The 27,831-nt window shown below is 40.6% G+C and overlaps 1 protein-coding gene across 1 annotated transcript in view; it reads right to left on the reverse strand.

Annotated features, from left to right (window-relative positions):
• Window positions 1-3,626: 3,626 nt before the first annotated feature.
• The window catches only part of LOC127418535 (sushi, von Willebrand factor type A, EGF and pentraxin domain-containing protein 1-like), a 176,187-nt gene continuing 151,982 nt past the window's right edge, over window positions 3,627-27,831 (reverse strand). The window contains exons 14-16 of the mRNA XM_051659115.1: window positions 4,194-4,364; window positions 3,900-4,085; window positions 3,627-3,817 (exon numbers count right to left, since the gene is read on the reverse strand). Of these exons, the coding sequence (XP_051515075.1) occupies window positions 3,627-3,817; window positions 3,900-4,085; window positions 4,194-4,364 (548 nt within the window). The remainder of the gene's footprint in view (window positions 3,818-3,899; window positions 4,086-4,193; window positions 4,365-27,831) is intronic.

Raw genomic sequence — 27,831 nt, forward strand, 5'->3', positions numbered from 1 at the left:
TTGTTGTGGAATAAGTTGTGCCGGAGCTCTTTAAAGGAAACACCCGGCATTACATCTTAAATGCAGTTATATTTAATGCGTTATAGCTTTATTAAATTTCAAATAATATGGAAGCAGGTCATGTAAATAACTACAAACTCTGAAACTGGCATTTTTCTGTGCTGCTTCTATGAGATTTGCAAATGTCCCGACCTAAGGGGGCGAGATTGAAACTGCATCCGGCTGAAGCACACTCTGGCACGGGGACACTCATCCCTCGAGCGCGCGTACTTGCTGCAGCTAGATTATAACGTGATGGCTCGCGTCACTGTGCATTTCTTATCGTGAAGAAAATTGGCAATATGCAGCTTTATTAATGAGTTTTTTTTTTTTTTTTTTGAGAGTTAAAGATGGACTGAAGTTAACAGAAAGGTGAGACAGCATAGTCTTTGCCCCATTATACACGGCAACAGAATGTATTTTTGATTTGTTTTTGTTTAGGCTTGTATTCCAATATAAATATCTAAAACTGCTTTAAAACAACTTACATTTTATTTAGCCATTTACTGCAGAAAAAAATAGTTAATTGAGAATGTTGAATATATAAAAAATACAAATATTTTTAAATATCTAAAAATCCTTAAAAAAAAAAAAAATGCATTAACCTGAGCAGCAGCATATAAGATATTTAGACTTACTTTGAGAATAGATCTAGAATATAAGTATATTTTGTCTTTACTGCACTCGCAAAAGTATGAACAAGTGAAAAAAACACGTGTGCAAAATACATGTATATTTAAGATACATTCTCTTAAAGTCTAAATATCTTATGTTGCTTCAAGTTAATGTGTCTTGTTTTAAGGATTTTTAGACAATTTAAAATGGAAAACAAGACAAACACGATAACAATAGGATTGTTTGCAGTGAATTTCTTTACTGAATGAAACAAGTATTGTTGTCCCTTTAATTCAGTGAATGTCATTTAGAGGTATTTTTAACAGATGATTTTATCCACTTTGTTAATAAGCACATTTAATACAATCTTTTAAGTCAGGGCACAGGCTGAATAATCAGTTAAGAGCCAATGATGAAGCATTGCAATAATCGCCAAATAGTCGAATAATCGTTATATAATAGATTAGTCGATTATCAAAATAATCGTTAGTTGCAGTTCCATTTCACAAGCTTGAAACCACCAGTAACACAAAAAGCCTTCAGCTCCTTTAACAGAGAAATGGCTTTATTTTAACCAGCAACTGGTTTAAGACAGTCGTCTAAATAAATACATTTGTGAATGGCGTTAAAAACCTCTCATTCTGTACTCCGCTATGGGTGGAGCAACAGGCCACCATAAGAACCTTAAGTCAGCTTGCTGATCAGGAACCCTGACTTGGAACATACCTTAGATTTCTGCCATAACAGCAATTGGTCCCTATCAAAATCTGAGAATACCACCTAATAAGGTGTTTGTAAGATCTGTTCATTGCACTAGTACAGAGTCCAAAGAGATGCCTTTATAAAATGTAGTCAAAGACCACCCTTACTGTTTTCCTTCTTTTATGGTAGACCCTGTGGTGTGGTCTGTACCAAAGTTTCCCCATCAATCCTATTGAGCTGTTCATCAGGCACTTTTTCAGCATATCCATTATTCAGAACAGAACTCATTCAGAACTATCCAAGTTATTTTCATCATAAGCCTTTTCTGAGAAATCCTGGTTGAACTGTTTTACATGCAGCTCTGCCCATTTGGGCTCAGAGATCCGATTCGAGGTTACATACAGTATGGTCAGCCACGTCCGTCTACAGGTGAGCTACTGCTCACATGTCCATAAGCCATCCAAGAAAGGTTTAGATTACATGAGGCCCATCCTCTTGACTGTTAATCACTTTCAAAGGCTCTGTTTTTTTGTCTTGTTTTTTGATTGGGATGAATAGCACAAGGCCAACACCTTCAATGGAGTCTCAAATGAAAATAACTCAATTATGGCCATCTCTTGATGTCCTCATTTGTAGGCATGTTCTCTGTACCTACAGGTATTGAATCTCAAGGCAGTTTACCTCCAGACCCCGTTAGTCTATAGGTTTTCACAGGTTTCTCATGGGCCATTGTTCTCACTAGGATGCCCATTTTCCTTCATCTTACATCAAGTTGTTCCATTTGACTTTGCAAGCAAAATGTTGGAGTTTCCAGGATCTAGGAAAGCACATGTATGAATCAGTTGACCACCTTTAACAAATAAAATTGGCAGCTTGCAGTCCAGGGTGCCAGCCCCTGCATCAATCCATGGATACCATTGCAGTGGTGACTAGACTGCCTTTAACCTTGGTTTCTTGCATTTTTACAGGTGTACATTTATTTTCCTCAATGTGCAGAATGAAAAGCAAAAGTCAGGCAAAAATTAAAATCACATGAGAAGTCTGTCTTTGTGACACCTCCATTATGTGTTCAGCTTTACAAAAACAGCAGGGCTCCATAAAAGCTGCTTGAATATTAACTGAGGGTGTCCACTCCATTGTCTTGGTCAGGTTTGACAAAGTTTAGTGCTGACCAATGCAATGGTTGACAACTCCTTTTGCTGCTAGCTTTGGATTGCAACTGAACATGTGGTTTGACTCGTTTTCCCAAATGTCCTCCTTGTTGAATCCTGAATATCACCAGAGTCTTTGCTTTATTCCATTTCAATCACATGTTGATCCTCTCCATTTCTTGCTCAAGCCAGTGTCAAATTTGAAGGCAAGTTAAGTTCAGACATGCAGATCAAGTTCTGTGCTGCATTGCAACAGGCCCTTTTAAGGGCATATCCATGCAATACTTTGCCCTTTCATCTGGTTGAATGCGCTTCCAACTGAAAGCCTTTTCAATGTAGGCGTTATTGGCCTTCAACTAATCCCCACTGAAGGAAGTCACTTGCCTCAGCAGAACCTCTGTCAGCATCCATATGGAGAACTGAACCAAATCATGTTTCACCAGATGGTATGCAGTTCTAGAACAGTAGAAGTGATCTTGATAGTTGCTAGTTTCAAGTTCTAATATTCAAGCTTTAGCATAATCATGTCACCAGCACTGGTACCTCCAGAGTGAGTTGCTTGCTTTTGAGGTAACATTGGAAGGTCTGTCAGGTCACATTGCCTTTGCATGATAGTTTTAACCTGACAACCTTCCATGCTTGACTCTCCAGTCATTGGATGGCAGTTAAATGCAGTGTTGGGAACTGACCATTGTTGGCTGCAGAGACTGACTGGAACGGTCTGCTCCTGATGGAATTTGCATCAGAATTACAATTCTTTGCAGTGACATTTGGGCAGACTCAAATGTCCGAGATTTTTGAAGCCAATTTTAAAACCAATGGTGCCAAAAACTTGCTTTACAGCCCAGTACAGTTTGGTTTCCAATATGGAAAAGGCTAGATATTATGCTGAACACCTTTGTATTTCACAGAAGGAACACATTGATTTGGAACAACCTGAGGGTGAATAAATCATTCCTTTTTGGGCAAGCAATCTCTACCACAATGCCAAATCCAGAACACTTTGTATTAGTCAAGAATGAGGCCAAATAGATCAAGCTTGGTCATTTATTGACATGGAGGCACAGTATCAAAGTAACAAGTGGAAAAAACAATGAATAGTCAAAAGGACCATACATGTTAAGGCTTTCGCCACTCATTGAGACAACGGGGCAAGGCTTGCCACTGGCCATCTAGTCCACATGTCACTTGTGGTGAGCCAATCATATTAAAGCCCCTCCTGCACATGATGACCACGGTGTCTTTGGGTTTGTACCATGGCCTCTCCCCATTTATCATGCCATTTTCCACCACAGGTGTAGAACAAGTCACTGACACAACCAGAGAAACAAAAAGCATTAGGTTTTAGTCATTGCTAAAAACACTACTTGAGCACACCTGAAGACCACCTACCTGGCTCACAGGTGGGAACATTTGGGGTCCAGGAAGCATCTGCTCCACAGCGGAGTTGACTTGCTCCATTCAGCTTGAATCCAGGAGAGCAAGTGATCTGAACTACAGTGTTAAACACAGCCTCACTTGGAGAACCTTTAGCACCGACTAAGATACCATTGGGGATATCAATGACTGGACAGGTCACTGAGGAACCAGAGAATGAGCGCAGAATGTTAAGCCACATGTAAACAGCAAGCAGATATGCAAGATTCTTTTTGCCTTGACTGCTCCTGCACACTGAATATCACCTACCTGGCTCACAGGTGGGAACATTTGGGGTCCAGGAAGCATCTGCTCCACAGCGGAGTTGATCTGCACCATTCAGTCTGAATCCAGGAGAGCAGGTGATGTGAACAATGGTGTCAAACACAACCACTGGTGGGATTACCCGACCATTGGTGAGGTCTATGACTGGGCACGTCACTGAGGAACCAAAGTGAGAGCAACTTGTGGATACTACAATTGTTTGAATAAAATCACCAAGGTCATGTGCTGTGAGGGATTAGTCAGTAATGGATTTAAACACCAACATGAATCTGGATAAATTTGAACTGCTTTGCTGCAACGGTCCACGGTATACAAATGTTTTCCAAAAAAAGTGGAGCACAAACGTCCGAACACACTTAAGGGATAGTTTACCCAATGAAAAACATTTACTCAATGTTATCCCAGGTGTGTGTTCTGCAGAAGGAAGTCACAAGAATTTCTCAGCTCTGTAGGTCCACACAATGCAAGTGACAGGTTGCAAAGATAGGCACCTGTTGAATTTGGGAGTGTCAAAGTAATCCATTTGACACATTTTAATGGATCTCTTCACATTATGGCAAGTGTTGAAGATATTGTAGTTTTTTGCTAGAAATGCTTCTCTGCCTAGTAGGGAAAGTGGAAGTGCTCCATTTCCCACCCACACCTATCACTTCTGAAGACATTGATTTAACCACCGGAGTCTTATGCGGACTTGTGAATGTTCAAAATTGGCATCCATTCACTTGCATAGTACGGCCCTACAGAGCTGAGAAATTCTAGGAGTCACAAGTTCTTCAGATGAAAGTCATACTTGGGCTGGGCAATATATCGTGGCAACAAGTGTCAACCCGAGACTTTGCTATAGTGTACATCGCGATATGCAAATACCCATGTGCACTGCGCATGCATATCAAATCAGTGGCTGTGCTTAGAGACTGAAACCAGGCTTGAGTGGGGAATGAGTCGCGGCTCAATCTGCTCGCTGGTGTAGTGGCAGATTCAAAAGGAATCTTGCGCCAGTGCCTGATCTGCAGATGCACCCACAAAGAGTGGGTCACACTCTGCTGGGACAGTCACTTGATCCAGACACCCGAATAATCTTTAACGTCAAGTGACCCTCAGCTACACTGCACATCTGTACTTCATTTGATGTATTATTGCCGATAGGATCAATAGAAGTCAAGAAAATACAAGTCAAGCTTGGAAAAGAAAATTCTGCAAGTGGAGTCGCACAATTATAAAAGATCACTTGTAAATAAACTCTTACCACCTCAAAATGAAGAATGCTGAAGAAAAAGAGTTTATACATTTTTGAAACGCATCAAGACGTGTCATTTTCGTTGTGCACTTACTAAAACGAAGTAATCTTTCACTTTGAAAATCTGGAATGGTTTAAAATACTGTCATCAACATTACGCCACATTAATGGTCCGATATGGCAAGGTTGATTTAAACAGAAGGGTTTATTTTTAGCTGACAAGTTCTAAGTGAACTAGTATAATTCTCAAGTATCCATTTCACTGACTGGATTTTCTCCAAAAATAGGCACTACAATATGGTTAACCAATCTTTAATTTGAGAAATACAAAAAACCCTCATATCATGAAAGACTTGTCATGTCGCCCACCCACAAGCCGTACACATATGGAATAGCATGGAGAAGGAAGGAAGTCATTTTTGGATGAACCATTCCTTAATCTTATGGAACTCTCAAGGGGATTAAAAAAAGTCAGGATGAAATAGGCCTACAAGTTTGTGTCTGGACATACTCCAAGATATTAAGGGGGTATTTACACCTAGTCATTTCATGTGTCTTTACTGATCAGATAGCTCTGAAACATTTACTCTTTACCACAATGAGTCTCTGCCAACCAGATATTTGATCATTTTCCACGCCATGCAAATAAAAACCTTCCATCATATGCTAACACCGGGCAGTGAATTTAAGGGACTTTGTACGGTGCAATTCTATGGGTGCACGCACAGTGCATTTTTCCTCTACAAGCCCCAAGGCAACATACATAGTGTGCTTCTTGTCAGGGATCTGCATCATAGTAAAGACACTCCTACAATGTGCAGCCATTTCTTAATTTGTCATGCATTGCTCCATACAATCTTTGTAAGCCATTATATCTATCGGTTTCAATGTGTTGTCACATTGTTTGGGGAGTAATGCCAACATATGGCTTGAACAGCCAGATGCACTTACACTTTCATCTCAAGTCTCAAACCACTGTTGGGGCCTCATGTATTCAGATAGAAGACAAAAAGGCAGGCCTAACGGTTGTAAAAACCTAACTCAAGCCCCCACCTTCCAAGTCGTAAATTTTACTGGAGAAAAAAGGGAGTCCAAAACAGACTACAAATCCATGAAGCCTTGCTCACTAAAGGATCAAACTCTCAACTCTTATTGAATGTTCTGTTGTGTGCCTCATCCCTCAAACATGACATCAGGAGTTGAAATACCTCCGAAATGTTTTGTGAGATACTACCAGCGACTTTGTTCACCGAATATAGACGTAGCTCTTTGCTGCGCTCATGTGCAACCTCATGGCACAAGGAAGTAATGTCCAACTTTAAACTGAAGCCATACAATCTCCACCTCGCTGGAAGAGTTGAGATTACCGTTCAACCGAACACTAATGGATCCGAAGGAGACCGCTGAGCAATTCACATCTTCATCCGTTTGCCTACAGAAGGGAAGAGATTAAAGATTTCTCTTCCGTCTTCAATCAAGTTCAGAGTTCTCCGCCAGCCTGCCGACAATCAACAGCTGTACCGCCCACCAACAGAGTGAGGAAACAGCCTCCCGTCATCACCCGAGCCTCAAAGGAACTGGGTCAGAGTTAAAGGACAGAGGAAAACACATTCTACCCGTGTCCTCATGTGAATCAAGTAAGAGGTTTACGTCTGGGCGGAGATAACGCACTAATATTCTGTGTTAAGGTTTCTGCTTGTACAGTTTACGGACCGCCATGTCAGCTCATAATACCGAGTATTAATCACGATTTTGTTTTGGTTGGACCACAATACAGCAAATTGAATTGTGCAATTTCGCCATCGCGGGTGAGACAGCAACCGAGTTCCTCCATCGAGTCAAAACGTGGGACTGTTTACGAGCTGTCCACCGCATCCGAGCAATGAACTAACAGCTGCTTTCTCTCCCACGATCGCGAAATCTGCTTTAGGGCCGTCACTTCTCTCGTACCAGCCACACACACGCCCCCTCACAAACATTGACACATTTTTGCCTCAGATGGCTTAAACGCTAAAGCCCAGCTTTGTCCAAGCTATCATACAAGCTGATACACGCGGTAACTGGTAGACGCCATCTCCGCCCCCATTCGCACCTTGTGTTATAGGATTATTTTATTTCCATAAATCATATCACTGTTTAGTTTGTAGTGGTAAGTCAGAAGTTTACCTGAATTGTATTAATTGATATTACTGCATGAATCGTTTATATTACAAAGAGAAGTGTTTTGGTTTGCATACGTCTGTCATGCTGACGGGATGTCAGTGCTTGGATTCAAACCTTCATTTTTTTTTCCTCCGAAAATCGATATTCTTCAGATGTCTATTTTCACAAGAAAACAAATAGACCGTTTTACCATCTGGTTATTAGTCCCGGATTTCAGGGTGGTGCCCCCTCAGTGTTAATCCTTATATTCTGTTGATAATTATCTTTGAATTAGAATGATCAATAAGCTAGTGTTAATTTAATGTTTCATTGGTTAACAATTAACGATTATCTTTGATAATTGTCAATTTAAAAAAAAAAAGCTAACATTCAATGTTCCATTGATTAATAATCTGATAATTGCTAATAACCAAACTTGCTCCTAAATGTAGCACACTACATTTACTGGAGCCCCATATGGAGGTTATTATGAGTTACATCCAATTGATTAAATTTAAATATCAATTAATAACTACAGAAATACTTCTGTAGTTATTAATGTTAACTTCTGATAGTAACACTGACCTAAACCAATAAAGCCCTACACCACCCATAAATCCGATCATAGGAGGGTATTTACATCTTGTCTTCTGAACACACACAAAAAAAAGTTAATACCCCACAAAGACATGACATACAAATTTTTGGTTTGACTTGTTCCATGTAATGCATCCAAACTTATGTGCCGTGAAAGGGTCGGTGCAGAACTCCTTGCCAAAACACTTCCCAAATGACTGGCAAGTGAATCCAATCAGTTACTAGCTCCATCAGAGCCTCACTTAGAGTTGGGCATGTTTAAAAAAAAAAAACCTTGGGATGCTGCTCAACAGATGGGAGGTTCCCAATCATATAGAATCTCTTATTAGATCTTGACAAACCTAATTTCACCTGGGAAGTCACCAAACAAGCTTTGCGAGAGCCTCAGATCACCTACCTGGCTCACAGGTGGGAACATTTGGGGTCCAGGAAGCATCTGCTCCACAGTGGAGTTGATCTGCACCATTCAGGTTGAATCCAGGAGAGCAGGCAATCTGAACAACGGTGTTAAACACAAGCTCTTGTGGAGAACCCTTAGCATTGTTGACCACCATACCATTGGGGATGTCAATGGCTGGACAGGTCACTGAGGAACCAGAGAATGAGGGCAGAATGTTAAGCCACATGTAAACAGCAAGCAGATATGCAAAATACTTTTTGCCTTGATTGCTCCTGCACACTGAATATCACCTACCTGGCTCACAAGTGGGAACATTTGGGGTCCAGGAAGCATCTGCTCCACAGTGGAGTTGATCTGCACCATTCAGTCTGAATCCAGGAGAGCAGGTGATGTGAACAACGGTGTCAAACACAACCTGTTGTGGGGATACCTGACCATTGAGGATGTCAATGACTGGACACGTCACTGGAGAAATCAGGAGAGAGATTGGAGTATATGGGGATACTAGTTTGAAATCCAGAATTACTAAAAAGGTCTGTACCATTTGCCCCCCAGGGTCTCATTGAAAAACCCATTTGATTACACCAAAATGGGAGGAAAGAAACCGATCGGTGTATTTACCCCCCCCCAATTTAAATAAGTGGGTTATGATATTTAGAGTCCAACAGATCTCTCCATTTCACCAGATTACCGATATGGTGGCCGATACACTTAATTGGAGCTGGAATGAACAGACCTTTTGTGTGGATTTGAGCATATGACTGAGGGAAAAAAATGTATTAAAGAATATTTAACACTATACATGGTCAACAAATTCTAGAAGTGAACAGAAAATAGCCAAATTAACACTAAACCCAGTTCTGATGTCAAATCCTGACCATTTAAAAAAGGCTAAATAAACAGCAGTATTACAGTTTAGTAACTGTCAAATGCTGAATAAAGAAACAGCAGCGTTATTGTATTCTGCTACACAAGTTCAGGGGAAAACCAGACTTAAATATTACATTTAATAAGTGACATGACTGGAATTGTTCTGTTGGAGGTACCACACAGAATCCTAAATAACATTTGTGAATACATTTATTCATTGCTTCCACTCAGTGGACAATGAAAGTAGCAACATAGTTAGCTATAAGCTCCTTGTTAAGGAGTGTAAGAGACGGACATTGTTTATTTTACTTTCCAGCATTGGGTCTCACCAACTAGGTAATAATAGCATGAAATCACTGACAATCCACCACCACACTGTTGAGCTGTAAATAGATGCCATTTAGCTTTCAATCTGCTACATTACGGAACGCACTGACAAACTATTCCTGGCTAACAGCAAACCAACATGTGACATGGTTGTCAGGGACAAGGTTAACGTTATTAGTTCCATTGAAAAGGGAAAATGGGGTCACTGCTAAATACATACTGGAAACTTCAAACTAGTTAACAACTTACCATGACACCACTGAACTCCGCCCTGTCTGCAGAGCCACTGTCAGCTCAGAAAACAAATTGATTCGGAGCAACCTCTGCTGGACAAACTGCACTGACCCCCAATTCTAAAGCATAATTTTATGCATTACGATCCCGTATCGGCACAAATACGCCAATACCGGTATATCGGTCGGGCACCAATTTAGAGAGTTCGTGTTCCACAAGGAACAATTGAGGGAAAGTCATCATTTAGTAGAGGCTCTGGAAGATTTAAGTCATGACGTGCATGAGAAACAAGTACATTTGTGGTAATGGTTAAAACCCAACACCAACTTACCATACTGAAATGTACCAATACCTTAAGTTGACAAGGCCAAATCTAAAATTTACCAAAGAAACCACTTAAATTTAACCCCCCCCCCCAAGAAAAAAAACCCTTAGCTTGCATTTTAACCAGGGTTGTGCATTGTGGCAATGAGAAATGAACAATCCTTAAGAACCAGAAGATGCTTGGTGCACAACTATAAAACTGCATTCAAGTTCCACAATTAGCCTTCAATGATTTGTATATAGAAATCCTCTCTGCCATGCATCATGCTTGGTTTCATGAGAATTACCCACGTACATATGTACTGCTACATGCTGGCCTGTTGCCCTTCCTTCAGAAATCCCATGAACACCTACCAAACATACTTTAGGCTCTGGCTTGACAGCTCTTATAAAGCTAAGGGCACAAGCAGCAAAATAACGTATTGCCATTGCAGCAAAGACAAGTCAGTCAATATGCAACTCATATTACATCTAGTCTGTTTCTAGACACTGCATGAAGATGACCTACCTGGCTCACAGGTGGGAACACTTGGGGTCCAGGAAGAATCTGTTCCACAGTGAAGTTGATCTGCTCCATTCAGTTTGAATCCAGGAGAGCAGGCGATCTGAACAACGGTGTTAAACACAAGCTCTTGTGGAGAACCCTTAGCATAGTTGACCACCATACCATTGGGGATGTCAATGACTGGACATGTCACTGGAGGAACCAGAGAATGAGCACAGAATGTTTAGCCACATGTAAACAGCAAGCAGATATGCAAAATACTCTTTGCCTTGACTGCTCCTGCACACTGAAGCACCTACCTGGCTCACAGGTGGGAACATCTGGTATCCAGGAACCATCTGCTCCACAGTGGAGTTGATCTGCACCATTCAGTTTGAATCCAGGGGAGCAGGTGATCTGAACAACGGTGTTAAACACAACCGCACGTGGAAATACCATACCATTGGTGATGTCAATGACTGGACATTTCACTGGAGGAACCAGAGTGAGATAAACATGTGGATAAACCACTTTGAATCAGCCCTTTTAAAATGTACAGGGCACAAGCAAATTCACAATTATCCAGAGACGATCTTGGTCTCCCATGAAATGCAACAAGACTGCACAAAATCAAAAATGTAGTCCCAAGCATATGGACTTCTTCCCCCCCCCCCCACCACATCCAATTTTGTATTCCAGATTACACTTCATTACAACTGAACACTACCTGATGACCTACCTGGCTCACAGGTGGGAACGTTTGGCATCCAGGAACCATCTGCTCCACAGTGGAGTTGATCTGCACCATTCAGTCTGAATCCAGGAGAGCACGTGATCTGAACACTGGTGTTAAACACAACCTCACGTGGAGAACCCTTAGCATTGTTCACTACCATACCATTGGGGATGTCCATGACTAGACACGTCACTGATGGACTGGTGACTGGGATGTCAGCAGCTTTTGGACTACCTGAAATCATTTGCAATCAATTTGAGAAAATCCCCCACCACCCAAAATGACATGCTGCAATGTTAAACATGCCTTCCACCTCATAACACTAGCACAACTGAAGACCAACTCTACCTGGCACACAGGTGGGAACACTTGGGGTCCAGGAACCATCTGCTCCACAGTGGAGTTGATTTGCTCCATTCAGTTTGAATCCAGGAGAGCACGTGATCTGAACACTGGTGTTAAACACAACCTCACGTGGAGAACCCTTAGCATTGTTCACTACCATACCATTTGGGATGTCAATGACTGGACATTTCACTGAGAACCCAAAGATATAGCACAGCATGAAAAGACTGATAGTATGGAATTAGCTCAAATAGCCACAATCAGCAAATTACATTCTAATGTACTTCTGCCAGAAAGGTAGTCAATGTTTAATCATGCAATCCATAAAAGCAGTACATTTCAGCAAGTAATCTTTAGTTGTTATCTGGCTGCAAAAATATGCATAGATTAATATGCTTTTGTGCTCTAGGAAACTTGTAGTCCATTACCAAACACTGCTTGATCTCCTACCTGGCACACAGGTGGGAACACTTGGGGTCCAGGACCCATCTGCTCCACAGCGGAGTCGATTTGCTCCATTCAGTTTGAATCCAGGAGAACAGGCGATCTGAACGATTGTGTTGGACACTAGATCCAGTGGAGAACCCTTAGCAGTTTTGACTACCATACCATTGGTGATGTCAATGACTGGACATTTAACTGACAAACCAGAGACTGGGATGCCAGCAGCATGTGGATAACCTGAAATCATTTGGGATCAGATTCACAAACAGTGCACATCTGATTGACTGAAATTGCAATTACAAATACTGGCAGAAAGTTATCATACTTGGAGCTGGGAGTTCAAATAAAAGACCAAGCCTTGAACAAGACTCACTTGCATTTCAGCAAGTTATTTGCTCTGAAATGGGTATGGGTGTTTTTCCCCAGCAAGAGGCAAGGCTACTACGGTACTTTTTTTGCTGCTAGATACCAAAGTTCTCTCAAGTCTAAGTATTGCACAGATCTTACATTTACATTGCATGTTCAAGGGTGTTCACTGTCCATCAGTACAGAACGATGTTGGACTTCCGCCTGTTTGCGCATAACCAGGGGCACATTTATACACAGCGTTCTCCAAGTTTATGAATACTGATTTGAGAAGGTTTTGGTTGTCCAGCAGCTTGTCCTGATATTTTCTTGGTTCACCACATGGTATTTTTGTTTGAGCCACTGACACAGACAAACGGTTTCAAAGCACAACTCAAACTGAACTAATTTAAAAGACTGACTCAAATTAATGTTAAATAGGGCACAATTTACAGTGTTTCTGCACTTATTTGGTCAGCTACCAAACTGTACTATGATCACTGGGTTGTTAAAACAGTTCCTCACCTACAAAGTGCACAAACGCAAATACTATTGTAATCCTCCAAACATTCCCCATCCCCACAAAGATTTGCATATCTACTTCAGAGTTCATGAAGGGCTCTTCCTCATCTAAAACAATCACACTTCCTAAAGCGCACTCTATCCTTAAATAGTGTGTGAGCTCATGTACACACCCACAGACATTTGCCAATCAAGCAATCATTCAATCAAAAACAAGCTAATTGACTACTCTCTGTACATGAGTAGTAAAGCCCTCTGGTGCATCAGGTGAAAGAGGCGCGAACAGAAGAATCAGCGGTGAATATCTCGGATGTTTTTAATAACAACTGGTTTTGAGGTGTGAAATTTAATTTTTTTGGATGTCTCATACTTTCAAACACTAACCCAAAGTTGTGATACCTTTGAATTTAAACAAATTTATCCTGAGATGAGCACAATCCCATACAGAAATCTGATATATGGCAATTTATGCAAAATATGAAATATAGGCTATGTACATTAATGAAACATATATTTCAAAATACTAAAAAATAAAAATAATAATTTTCATAAATGTAACATATTTTCCCATGTGGGGTGAGTGGAATACAGTATGAACATATATGCTCAAATATATTATATATTTTATTGGGGGATATATATTGATATTTGACCATATATCAGATATCTGTATGGATAAGAAGTTATATTTAACACAATTTATTGCTATACTCCAAATAAAATATTACTAAGAAATGTAAAAATAAAAATAAAATAATAATAATAATAATAATAATAATAAAACATGTTTCTCCTCAAAATAATACTTTTATTTTTACAGTTTGGATTACCCTGGAAAATATCATAAAAAGTGTTATAAACATTTAGCCTACCTCAAGTTCAGTGGTCTTCTCACGAGTCACGACATGGTGCCATGTAACTTCTAGATAGATGAGTTCATGTAAAAGTTCTTTACCCAGTCACTTGACCAGATCAGGGACACTCTTTACAATATTTGTTTATCCCTGAAATGTGGCCCACTCACTCACCGTCCCTCTCCCCAACCTCAAAAAATGTCTGTATCAGCCAGGAGGATGCAAAAACCAAGGGTTAGCCTAAATTTTGGTAGGTAACCATTTTCACTAAGTCAAACTAGTGAAAAACACGAGTGAAAGTAAAAAATATCCACATTTCATTGTGGATTTAATTTAAATATAATTTACTTTAATGGAATCGTTAACCCTAAAATGAAAATGTTGTCATTATTCACTCACCCTTCGTGTCATTCCACGACCCATTCTCTACCCCAGATAGCACATGTAGTTAGTGTCAGTTCCGTTCGGTCTCACTGCTGTGTGCAGGCTGTCTATTACCCCCAGCTCATCTCGTCCCACTCGCATATTTGCGATTAGGCTACTGCGATCTATGCTTTGAGCAACCGTATGTCCTGTGGGTTGCAGCAACCATTCACTGTTGGTTGATTTGCTTGTCTGAGGGCATTTTCTCTCTGTTTGGGCGGCGGGGAGTGCACTTCTCATCAGAAGACACTGTTACAATGGCGCTGCTGTCTTGCTGTTTTTTTGCTGCTGTGGTTTATGGTTGTTTTCTTTGTTTGTTTGTTTTTCACACCAACGGCGGTGTTAAGGTGGAAAAGTGGAACTCTGTTTTAACACTCTCACCCATTGTTTAACGTGCCCTTAGCAGTGCACATTAGCCGGCTCAAAAGTTGTATGTCTCTTATTAGTTTGTTTGTTTAGTGTTTTTCTTTTGTTCTTGAGGCATTGTTTCCAAGTATCTGTTCATTGTCATGTATTATTTTTAAGGAAACTGAGTGTGCCATTTGTATTTTGTTTAATGTATTGATTTAGGTTTGCCTGGCAAAAGCTCAGTTGATGTCTGCCAGTATTCCGTTTTATTTTTTGTATAGTTTTGGCTATATTTTTCTTTTCTTTAGTAATTAGCCACTCATCCCTCTGTATTTGTTTTATTTTGGTTTATTTGGTGTAAATTTACTCAATTGATATCAGTTGTCCATATCATTTGGCATTATTTTTCATTTCCTTTTCTGTTGTGGGATGCCAATTTTGTGATACCCTACTTTCTCTTTTGAGAATCTTTTATAACCATCTGAAGCTTGGTTTTACTATAACCTGTGCAGTTAATTGTGTATCCATTGGCTAACTGTTTGTATCTTTTTTTATTCCAGGAGCTTAGGGTTCCTGGGTGGGGAAGCTGGCTGTCCCCATCCTTTGGTGGTGGTGTCTCCTTCACTGAGTGTCGTGTTTTTTGCTGCTTGCATCCATTTTTCTCACTTAGTGTGCATGTGTGGCTGTGAGAGTGTATTTGGGTGAGTGGTGTGGTTTCAGGGGAGTTACTACCTTTTCAGCTAGCCTACCCCACTACTGGTAAGCCTCAGCCCTGTGACATTTAATTTTGTTTTCTTCTTTTTGTGTGACCTTTGTGTTGGTATACTGAGCTTATGCCTGACTTTTCTGAATGACATTTGCCCCACTGTCAACCAAAAGTTTTTATCTTTCTATTACTTATTTCTATTACTATGTACTCAATAACTCTATTTTTGTATTGTTACCCATGTCTCTCTGCTTCCTTTGGTAACAAATCTGTGTGCCCTTTTCTTTTGGGGTTATTATTTCCCTGGGGAAGTACCAGGGTGGCATAGTCAGTTGATTCTCCTAAATTGGAGCTCATGTAAGCAAGCGTACTGCTTTTACCCTCTTTGTTGCCTCCGGCACTCTGTCACATTCAGGCGTAGCTGCCAGTGTCCAAACTCATTTAAGTCTGCCCATTCATAGTCCCCTACTGGATCTGCCACATGTGGATCACAGAAACCATGGAGGGAATAATGACAGTAGGTGTTTTAACCACAATATTTTGCATAATTCATGAATGGAAAATGATAAGGTTATGACTTTAACCCTGTTTCCCTGAAAGTAGGGAATGAGATGCTGCCTCAGTTTGCTGACGCTATGGGGTTTCTCCATAAAATCATGCCAATTTTAATTTAATCTCCTTCACACGTGACACAGAGCGTATATAAGTAGGAGTGTGGCGTTTTCTGGTCAGAATATTAGACTGAAGTGTACAGAGCGATATTCTGCCCTCGCCACAAAGATAGAACCTAGCAAAAGTACTTGGGGAAGCCCAACCTGCAGCCAAGTCAAGTCAAATTTATTTGTATTGTGCTTTTTACAAAAGGCATTGTTTCAAAGCAGTTGTACATGAAATTACGCTATTACAAAAAATAAATGAATATAATGCCAATATTAGTTATGTTTAGAACTATTAGTGGTTATATTTAGTAAACTAAGTAAGTGTTGTGGGTCAATGGTTAAACAAAATGATTTTGTTTGAACTATAAGTTTTAGTGTTAAAGTCCTTGAAGACATCACAAATTAACTGAGGAAATACACGTAGATGCATTTTCCTTTGATTTTGGCCAATGAAGGCTTTTGTTAGTGGTTAATTAATTGTCCCTCCTTTGACCAAGTTTATATAGGTATCGTTCAGTGAGGAGCATCGCAGTCCAGCTGGAAGCTTATGGCAGGTCATTTTGGTGAACTCCATCCTGAGCCCATGCTTCAGACAGTGGCTCATGAAGAATCCCATGTCTTTGAGTTTGCATCAAATCATCCTCTGTGAAGTCCATTGTAATGATGCTGGCAATGATAGGCAGATGGTGAAGACGATGATGTGTGATGAACCCAAGTGCAGTTTATTATCAATCGTGAAATCCAAAAACCATAACTCCCAACGTGAACAAAATACAAAAACATGAACTTGACATGACTTGACTTGATATGAACAATCCAACAAAGTTATATTCACAATTCCTGACAATGGACAATGGCAAACATGAGGCTTAAATACATGGACAAGGGAGAAACAAGACAATGATAACCAATGACAAGACAGAACTGATAACAAGGTAACAAGACAATAAACCAATGAAAACAAGACACATGAACATGGAGGGAAACATGAAATCACATGACAAAGGAAACAGGAACAAACATGGCATGGAAACAGGAAATAACAAGACATGAAACCACATGACCTGACCCAGAAAATGTCCTTGTGGGCGACTTCATTAAAGTCCACCCGGCAGGCTAGAGCGCAGAAGTCCTCCACATAATTTTCCAGGGATGGATTCCCCTGGTGAAAACGAAGAAGCTGGATTGCTGGGTTCATTTTTGTTGGTCAGTAACATGGTATGGCAGTATCCTGACTTGGCAATGGTAGGCATGGATGCTAACTTGTTGGCCGTGGCAGGCGTGAGCTCTGGATCGTAGAGCGGAGGCGGGCCTGGACCGTAGAGCAGAGGCGGGCCTGGACCGTGGAGCAGAGACGGGCCTGGACCGTGGAGCAGAGGCTTGCTTGTGACATGGCGTGGAGCAGACTGAAGCTTGGCTGTGACATGGCATAGAGCAGACTGAGGTTCGGATGTGACTTGACGTGAAGCAGACTGAGTTGTTATTGTGACAGGCTCAGGTGCTGCTGTGACATGGCCTGGAGCAGGCTGAGGCGTTGCTGTGACATGGCATGGAGCAGGCTGAGGCATTGCTGTGACATGGCATTGAGCAGACTCAAGTGTGGCTGTGACATGGCATGGAGCAGGCTGAGGTGTTGCTGTGACATGGCATGGAGCAGACTCAGGCGTGGCTGTGACATGGCATGGAGCAGGCTGAGGCATTGCTGTGACATGGCATTGAGCAGACTCATGTGTGGCTGTGACATGGCAGGGAGCTGACTCTGGCGTGGCTGTGACATGGCAGGGAGCTGACTCTGGCGTGGCTGTGACATGGCACGGAGCTGACTCTGGTGTTGCTGTGACATGGCGTGGAGCTGACTCAGGATCCGGGGCAGAAGGTGGCGCAAGCTCGGTGGCCATGACGTGGGACTCTGGCTCAGCAGCCATGATGTGGGACTCTGGTTCGGCAGCCATGACGTGGGACTCTGGCTTGTTGGCCTTGACGTGGGACTCTGGCTTGGCGGCCATGACGTGGGACTCCGGCTTGGCATCCGCCTCCCCCACAGTGGACGTAGAACCACTTATCTGCAGGGAAAGGTCGATATACTGAGCCAGATAGAGGGTACTGCAAACTCCAGGCATCAAGGAGAGAGTGGCTCATTCAATCCCACCCGGAAAATGTCCTTGAGGGTGACTTCATTAAAGTCCACCCGGCAGGCCAGAGCGCAGAAGTCCACCACATAATTTTCTAGGGATCGATTCCCCTGGTGAAAATGAAGAAGCTGGATTGCTGGGTTCATTTTTGTCTGTCAGGTATTCTGTAATGATGCTGGAAATGATGCAGACGTTCTGTAATGAGGCAGACGATGAAGATGATGATGTGTGATGAACCCAAGTGCAGTTTATTATCAGTCGTGAAATCCAAAAACCGTAACTCCCAACGTGAACAAAATACAAAAACATGAACTTGACATGACTTGACTTGATATGAACAATCCAACAAAGTTATATTCACAACACCTGACAATGGACAATGGCAAACATGAGGCTTAAATACATGGACAAGGGAGAAACAAGACAATGATAAGCAATGACAAGACAGAACTGATAACAAGGTAACAAGACAATAAACCAATGAAAACAAGACACATGAACATGGAGGGAAACATGAAATCACATGACCAAGGAAACAGGAACAAACATGGCATGAAAACAGGAAATAACATAACATGAAACCACATGACCTGAACAGGAACAGGAACTAAACTTTAAAATAAAAGACATGAACACAAAACATGAACAAAAACACATCTAGACGTGACATCCGTCTTAGTAGACTGAAGAAGTTTGGTTGGCACATGCTGCATTTGGTCATCATCACTCAGCGAAACAGTGGGGGTCGGACATCAGGCAGGACCGCAGATGGATCTGGCAAGCTCTGGTAACCTTGTGATATAATCCAGAGGTTTAGATAGGGAAAGAAATAGAATAAAATTAGCATAGATTCCATTCGCTTTAAAGCAGGTTTAAAGAATAAGTGTTTCCGGTTCCAACAGACCTAACCAAACAACATAACTATGAATTGAGGGATAAATTAGGTGTATGCCTAGCTGAATAGATAAGTCTTTAGTCTAGACTTAAACTGAGAGCGTGTGTCTGAGTCCTGAATGATGCTAGGAAGACTATTCCATAGTTTAGGAGCCATATATGAAAATTATTTTGTGGATTTTGATATTCTCTGTATTTTTAGTTTTTCGGCATCAGAAACAGATAGCATGTGTCATAACTTAGCAATATTTCTGAGGTGGAAGAATGCAGTTCTACAAACATTGGAAATTTGATTTGGCAGATGTCCTCTAGGGTAACACCATCAGACCATGCCCATGAAGACGCCATACTTCTAGCGGAGTGAGCTTTAACACCAATAGGGAACTGTATGCCTTGCGAGTCATATGCAAGCATAGTGGCATCCACAATCCAACTGGAAAGCCATCATATGGTACCGAGCACTGGCTGTGAGAGCCCTTCTGCATTAGATGGGTAACGTTCAAAGGCCAGACGTGAAGTTTCCACAATTCCGGTTGCAGATGCCAAATTGTGCCCCCCTCCTCCGTGAGCAGATCCTTGGTCAGTGGAATCCTGCATGGAGCGGGGCATCCAAGAGACCAGAGGTGGTTGAGCTATTCCAACTCAATTAGAAGCAGGGACAAAAAACGGAACATTTTTCATTTCGGTTCATTCTGAGCAAAAACTATATTTTTTTCATTCTGGTTCAGAAGTTCCACAGCCTCCTTTCCAAAAGATTATTGGTTAGAACAAAATAAAAGAACGGTTAATAATATTATTTTAAAAATGACAGTACTCTGTGCTAAGGGGTGGGCGAAATACCAGTTGCAGTGTTGCCAGACCTCGCGAGAGAAACAAACAACATGGTCTGGAAAAACAAGCCAAAAATATGCCACTGCCTCAACAAAATAAGCGAAAATAAGCAAAACAAACAAACAAACAAAAAAATTCTGTGTGGTGGATTTATCGGCATAGAAATCATAACAAGCAGTTAATTAACAGTGAAGTATATTTTATTTACAGATCTGCTTCTGAGTCAAAACCTGGCAGCATCAAATCTGTATTAATGCATAATATCTAACAATAATTCAGTGAAGACTTGGAAACAACTAAGAAATTAACCTTTTATCTAAGAATATTTTCCTTGTACCTAGATTAGCTGTGCATGGATATGTAGTAATTATCTATAATTCATCTTCTCTGGTCTTCATTCAGAGAATGTACTAAACATGCTCACAGCGAAATCATAAGAATTCATACAACTTCTCTAAATTTGGCTAATTCATATGATATTGTACGACTGCACTCGTATGAATTCGTATGGCTTTCACTACAGCCAATAATGTCGCTGAACATCGTTTCCATCTAATAGGCGAAAATTACTTGCTTCTGTCACACACAACAGCTTCCTATCATGGATACACACACTACTGATCGGTTAGGTTTAGATAAGGGGTTTGGGGAAGGGCATATTAATAAGCATGTCCTTAACGCCTCATGTGCGAAGCTTGCGCTTACTTCCACATTACACATCCAGGCATTTGCTCATGATGAAATCATACAACTTTATACGAACTTGAACGAAATCATACGAAATACCCAAATCATAAAATATGTACGAATTTTCATGAGACTGGGCTGGAATGTGACATCCACAAAGGGCAATTAGGCAAATAAATGTGTGATACAGAAGTTTCCTTCAGGACTGAAGCATGTTTAATTTTTTCGGGCAACATGAAGTGGTTTAAATTTACTGTGATAAACCCTTTGGCCTTTAATTTCATGAAAAAAATTATCAGAACAAAATTAACCATTTGTAACCGGTTACCAGCATTTAAAAATAATTTTTTTATTCCGGAACAATTGAAAATCACTTAGTTCTGGTTATTGGTTACGTTCTGCTAAAAATTGTGTTCATTTTTGGAAATACACAGCACAATACTTAAATTAAATGGTTTTATATTATATGCTACCTTTACTCCTCCATTCGTTTTTTGCCGTCCTGACTTGAATGCCCACGTTAGCGGTGTTTTGCGCCAAGTTATACTGACATTCAACATCTCTAGTTGCTGGCTAACATATGGAGATTAGAAAATTAATGTTAGAAAATGTATTGATTTTGATTCCAATTCATTTAATAATTGTCACATAAAAATACTTACTCGTACCGGAGGCGATATCCCCACAGTGTAAAGGGTAGGAACGTCCATCTCTGCCAATTGAAGGTAGCTCGCTAACCCCACGGTGAACATCTCTAAATTGGTGAAGGAATAATTGACTGTCACAAAGCTGCGAGCTGGCACAAATATATCCTTCTTCAAAATGCATGAACTCGGAGTCGCGTGGTGCCATGAGATGTTCGGATGTGTGAACGGCGAGCTCTGTGCATTTTGCTAGTTTTAATACTTTTTGTGTCATAAACCGGTGAGATTCAATACACCCTGATTCTTAACTGTTCTAGGGAGACAATATGTCAAAGAATTCAAAATCCTCGGGCTCTGGAGACATTAAAAGACACTTACATGTTCAAGCTGAAGCCCCTGAGTAGCAGGCCAAAAGCCCGGGTGTCAATTTGGATGGCAACGTGAAATTCTGCAATGCTGATGAAGGTCGTCGCTGACTTGGAGGATCTTGCTGTAATACGTTGATCGATCACTGACATGGAGACAAAATTCACTGAAATGGTTACAAGAGTGGGGGATGTCGAGAAACAGATCGATTATCTGGAGTCATTGAAGAAGGTATTAGCTGCTAACCTGCTAGCAACCAAGGCAGATTTAGAGCACGTCTGGGAAAAGTTGGAAGACTTGGAGAATTGTAACCGCCAAAACAATGTCCGAACTGTTAGAATTCCTGAGGATGAAGGCGGCTGAGGTATGGTGAAATTCCTAGATGGGCTCTTCCTGAGTCTGCTCAACATAACAGGCCATAAGCTGGAAATCGAGCAAGCTCACAGAGTTCCAGCTCGGAGATCCACGGAGGGAGACAGGCCCAATCAATTCAGGCCAAATTTCTGAGATCATCTGATAAAGATCTCTTTTTACGCAAGACGAGGAGTAAAGGAAGGCTTTCTTGGAAGAACCACAGCATTTTCATGTTCCCAGACTTTGCAAATTCAACAAGAGAGAAATGTGATCAATTCAAGGAATGCAAGAAACTGTTACGTCAATTGAAGGTCGCTTTTGCACTCATGTTCCTGGCCAAATTGAGAATAGATACTAAGGATGGCCGCAAAATATTTACATGCCCACAGCAAGCGATGTCCTTCATAAAGTAAATGGAGTAAGTCATTTTGTGGTACTCTGGATGCAGCCAAGTGAGCCTGAATCACTGAACATTCACTTGACCGTCTGAGGAATCTGAGCGCCTTTTTTGTTTCTCTTTGTGCTGGTTCCTCCTAACAGCTGGAGTTTGTTTTGTGGAGTAACACTCCTATGGGACAGTATGTGGATGAATCTGCACATTCTTTGTACTTATGCCTCCTATTGGCTGGAGTTTGTTTTGTGGAATATTTCTTGCAAGACATTGGAGTGATTAGGTCATTTGTTGCACTCATGTAATAGCCGAATGGGCCGGCTCACTGAACATTCATTTGACTGCCCGAGGAAACTGAACGGCTTTTTTTTTTGTTTTTTGTGCTGGTTCCGCTAGCGGCTGGAGCTTGTTTTGTGGAGGAACACACCTTCGGGACAGTTATGTGGAAGAATCTACACATTCTTTGTGTTTATTCCACCAATTGGTTGGAATGTGGTCATTATAATTGTATTTTTGTTTTATAGATTATCTTTTGCTGTATAATTCTGTCTCACAAAATTTGTATAGAAGCACCGGACTTGAGCAATCTGACGGCAAATTCGCTGCGGAAGCTCTCGTAGGCGTGCATGGACTGTTTGGAGTTTAGAGGGATGGACGCCAGTTGGCGCTGTCATGCGCGGGGTTAACGCGCATGTTTTCCTTTTTTTTGTTTTTTGTTTTTGTTTTGTTTTGTTCTGGGGGATGTTCGAGGTTTGATTGTTGCACTAATTTTGGAATGTGGTCGTTATAATTTTATTTTTGACACAATCTATTTTTTCTAATATGTCAAAATGTCAAATGTTAATATGAGTGGATTGTCTCTCTCCACATGGTTGGGGCACCCCATAAAAAGGAGGAAGGTTATTTCTTTTCTTAAATGAAAGAAATATGATATAGTATTTCTTCAAGAAATGCATCTTTCCCCGCAGGAATCTGACAAATTTGGGAAGAAATGGGGTGGACATGTTTTCTTTTGTGCTGGCTAAAGTAAGAGCAGAGGCTCAAATACATTGAGAAGTAAGCATCTACAATTCAAATGTCTCAAACAGATTAAAGATAAATGAGTCATTATTGTTTTAGCAGAAATTCAGGGGCAAAGGTTGATTTTGGCTAATATTTACGCACCTAACGCTGATGATCAGGGCTTTTTTATAGGGATGTTGCAAGCCGCTGGCACCCCTCATGATATAATATTGGGAGGAGACTTTAATCTTTTGATGGACTCAGTCCTTGATCATAGTGAAGCAAATGTGTGTAAGCCCCCTAGAGCAATGTGACGCTTCACAGGATGTGTGAAAATCTTGGTCTTACAGATATTTGGAGACTTTTGAACTCATCTGGTAGGGACTATACATTTTTTTCAACAGTCCATAAGATTAATTCTAGAATATATATTTTTTTATATCTAAGTCCCTCATTTCATCTATTGTCGATTGCTTAATTAGAAACGTCTTAATCGCAGATCACGCCCTTGTGAGTTTAGAGGTGTTGCCACATACAGAGAAAAATAAATCATAGTTGGTGCTTTAATGTATCCCTTTTGCAAAATCCTGCATTTCAACAAATGTTAAAAGTTGAAATCAATGTTTACATGGAGACAAACTGGTCCTCAGTATCCTCTGTGGGTGGGGCTTGGGAGGCACTTAAGGCGGTTCTTAGGGGGTCGGATCATACATTATGCCTCATTCATCAAAAAATCCAAAGCACGAGAACTCGTGGAGTTGGAAGGGAATATTAAAAGTGCCGAGGCAGAGCTGAAGCACCGAATGTTGTCTGATGGCCTCAGAGAATTGACCCGATTGAAATACAGATATAACACTATTTTGGTGGAAGGTGGAGTTTTGGCTATTCAGGGCAAGACAGTCATACTTTGAGTCGGGAAACAAAGCAGGGAAACTTCTGGCTAGATATATAAAGCAGAGAGAGTCTTTTTCCACCATTCCCTTAGTGAAATCTGCTGGTGGTGAAAATGTTACCTCGGCCATTGATATCAATAATGCTTTTAAAGAATTCTATCTTGATTTCTGTAGCTCCACGTCTTCGTTTACTGATGAAAATATTTGAAATTTTGTGGAACCAACAGAGCTCCCTAAACTGATGGCTGAGCAAAAAAATTCTCTTGATTCTGAGATAAACTTGGAGCTTGGCAAGGTAATTAAGGCCTTGCCTACAGGCAAGGCTCTGGCCAGACGGTTTTGCCGCTGAATTTTTTAGATCTTGTGCTACAGAACTGGCTCGACATTTGTTAGAAGTTTATACGGAGTCATTAAAGAAGGGAAAGCTTCTGCCAACCATGACACAAGCCCGGATAAGTCTGATTCTTAAAAAGGACAAAGATCCAAGCGAGTGTAAGAGTTATCGTCCAATTTCCCTGATCCAGCTAGAGGTAAAAATATTGTCAAAAATTTTGGCAAACCGATTAAGTAAAGTTATGACATCTCTTATACATATAGATAAGGTGGGGATTATTTGGGGCCTCAGCTCTTCTGATAACATTAGGTGTTTCATCAATATTATGTGGTCAGTGGTGAATGATCAGACTCCGGTCTCTGCCATCTCACTTAATACCGAAAAGGCATTTGATATGGTAGCGACGGCTTTTCAGCCAGGCGTCTTCCAGTGGCCCAAACAGGGCATTAAGTATTTAGCCATTTTATTCCCAGCAAATTTGTGTGATTTATTTAGAGTTTATTTTGACCCCTTAATAAAAAGTTTTTCGAGCGATGTGGGCAGGTGGGCTTAATTACATTTATCTATGATTGAGAAGGTTAATGTTATTAAAATGAATTGTATTCCAAAATTCTTCTACCTGCTACAATCTCTCCCTGTAGATGTCTCCCTCTCTAATTTCAAGCAATTTGATAGCATAGCATAGTCCTTCATTTGGAATGGTAAGCGTCCCAGATTACATTTCAATAAGTTACATAGGCCGATTGACAAAGGTGGGCTAGGCCTACCCAAGAATTTGTTTTATTATTATGCATTCGGTCTCAGACATTTGCCTCATTTGTCACCTCCACCTGAGAGAGCCTCTCCCTGGTTTTGTATTGAACAGGAAGTTCTTGCCCCTATTTTGCCATTGCAAAGCCTTTCTATCAATCTAACCAGAGAAGTTAAGTTACACCCCGTTATCTCACATTTGCACCTGGTATGGACAAAAGTGTCCAGAGTATTTAATTCGGACATTTATTTAAATGTTGCTTTGAGCATATGGCTGAACCCAAAATTATGTATTAATAAGTCCCCTTTCTGCTGGTCAGAGTGGATTGTGAGGGAGGTTAATATGCTCGGTGATCTATATGAGAGTGGAGTGTTGGTATCCTTTGAAAATTTGGTTCAACATTTTGGGATTCCCAGATCTCAGTTCTTTAGGTATTTACAGCTGCGCCATCTGCTTTGTACTATTTCTGGGAGTAGTATACACCCCCCTAAAGTGGCAGATACTCTGAGAGTGGTGATTACTGCTTTTGGAAAAGGTCATGAGGCATCAGTGTATTACTCCCTGCTAATTCAGAGTCTGAGGGACGGAGCTTTAACTTTTATCAAGTGATTATGGGAGAAAGGTTTAAACTTGGTATTGGAGGAGGGAGTGTTGGCTAGGATTCTAAAAAATGTCAAGTCTGTATCTAGAGATGCAAGGGTGCGCCTTATGCAATTCAAGATTGTACATAGATTCTATTGGACCCCCTCTAGATTGTATAGGCTTGGTCTTAAAGACACACCCACCTGCTGGCGATGCCAATCGGAGGATAGAGACATGGCCCATGTTTTTTGATGGTGTGCTGAGATCCAGGAATTTTGGTTGAAGGTTCAGAGTTTTGTGTGTCACGTGTTGGGCACTCGGGTTTTGTTTTGCCCCAGACTCTGTGTTTTGGGCGATGGTGCGTCATCGATACAGGAGATAAATACATAAAAAATTGGGTCCTGACCAGTGTTATGACAGGCAGGCAGATTGTTTTAAGGGGATGGAATTTGGCTGGAGCGCCCCATTTCGGGAGTGGTGCGTGGAGATGGGGAGGGTGGCTGCTTTTGAGAAGGTTGCATTTCCTTCAACCAAATTACGGTTGGAAAACTGAATAAAATATGTGCCTTCAAACAGCGAAAGACACACTTATGACCCATGCTTGCTGATTTCTCTCGCTCAACAACGAACAGCGACATCGGCAAGGTTATTTATAATGTGATTTATAAAAAAATTTAGAAGTACACTAGCATATTGATGACCTTAAAGCTAATAGATATAGACAAAAAGCAGCAAAACTTTAATTTTGATTTCACAGGGTCTTTAAATGCACTATTTTTTCCTAAAAAAAAAAAAATGTTTGGATGCAAGTTAATAATTAGTATTTTTGAAAAATATTTAAAATGTTATACTGTCTGTAATACATGTAAAGAACTATTAGCATTCCTATTTATCCTAATGGAACTGGGTGACATTTTATGCGCAATGTTGAGATCATGTGACCAGCTTAATGTAAATAAATTACAATAAAAAAAATTAAGAAAATTAGATGATGTGGATAAATATAAATATTGTCATAGAAGTATAATAAATGTAAGCTAAATAACTAAAAACAAAAATCTAATGAAACACTAGAAAATAAAGATGTAACTACTTTAATTCATCTTATTATTGTGTGCCTCATACACCTTAAGAAGTCATTTATTCATATTTAACTTGGAATCATATCGTAAAATCACTTTGAAGCTGCGTCACTAGCTAATGCTATGGGAAACTCCGAGGAGTGACGATCTCTGAAGCCCTTTAGAATCATTCCAATCTATTGGCAGATGGTGCTCGATGCTCTGCTCCTGATACGTGTGTCATTACGGGCATGTAAAATGGAGCACAGAGGCATTTCATGAGAATTTTCTTCTTCACGATCACAATTTCATATCTCATGCTCTGGGCCCAAATCTTTTCTGCGTTGTTGATACTGCACACCTTCACAGCGAGTGGATTTTTTTCTACTTCCCTGTTTGTTGGTTTATCATAACTGATAAATCAAAAAGCTTCTCTCTCAGTATTTCTTAATGGTTCACCCAAAAAATGTGAATTCTTGTTACAAACCTGTATGACTTTCTTTCTTCATTGTAACTCAAAAGGAGATGTTAGGCAGAACGTTTGTTTCAGTCACCATTCATTGTCACTGTATAGAAAAAAGATGCATTGGTGACTTAGACTAACATTCTGCTTAACATTATAACCGCTACCCCTTTTTTGGCTTAAGTTATATAACAGAGTAAGGACGGAAAGGCTTAATGCTATCTTAGGTATTATTAAAAGA

The sequence above is a fragment of the Myxocyprinus asiaticus genome, chromosome 28 (assembly GCF_019703515.2).
Source record: "Myxocyprinus asiaticus isolate MX2 ecotype Aquarium Trade chromosome 28, UBuf_Myxa_2, whole genome shotgun sequence".
In the NCBI taxonomy this organism is placed as follows: domain Eukaryota; kingdom Metazoa; phylum Chordata; class Actinopteri; order Cypriniformes; family Catostomidae; genus Myxocyprinus; species Myxocyprinus asiaticus.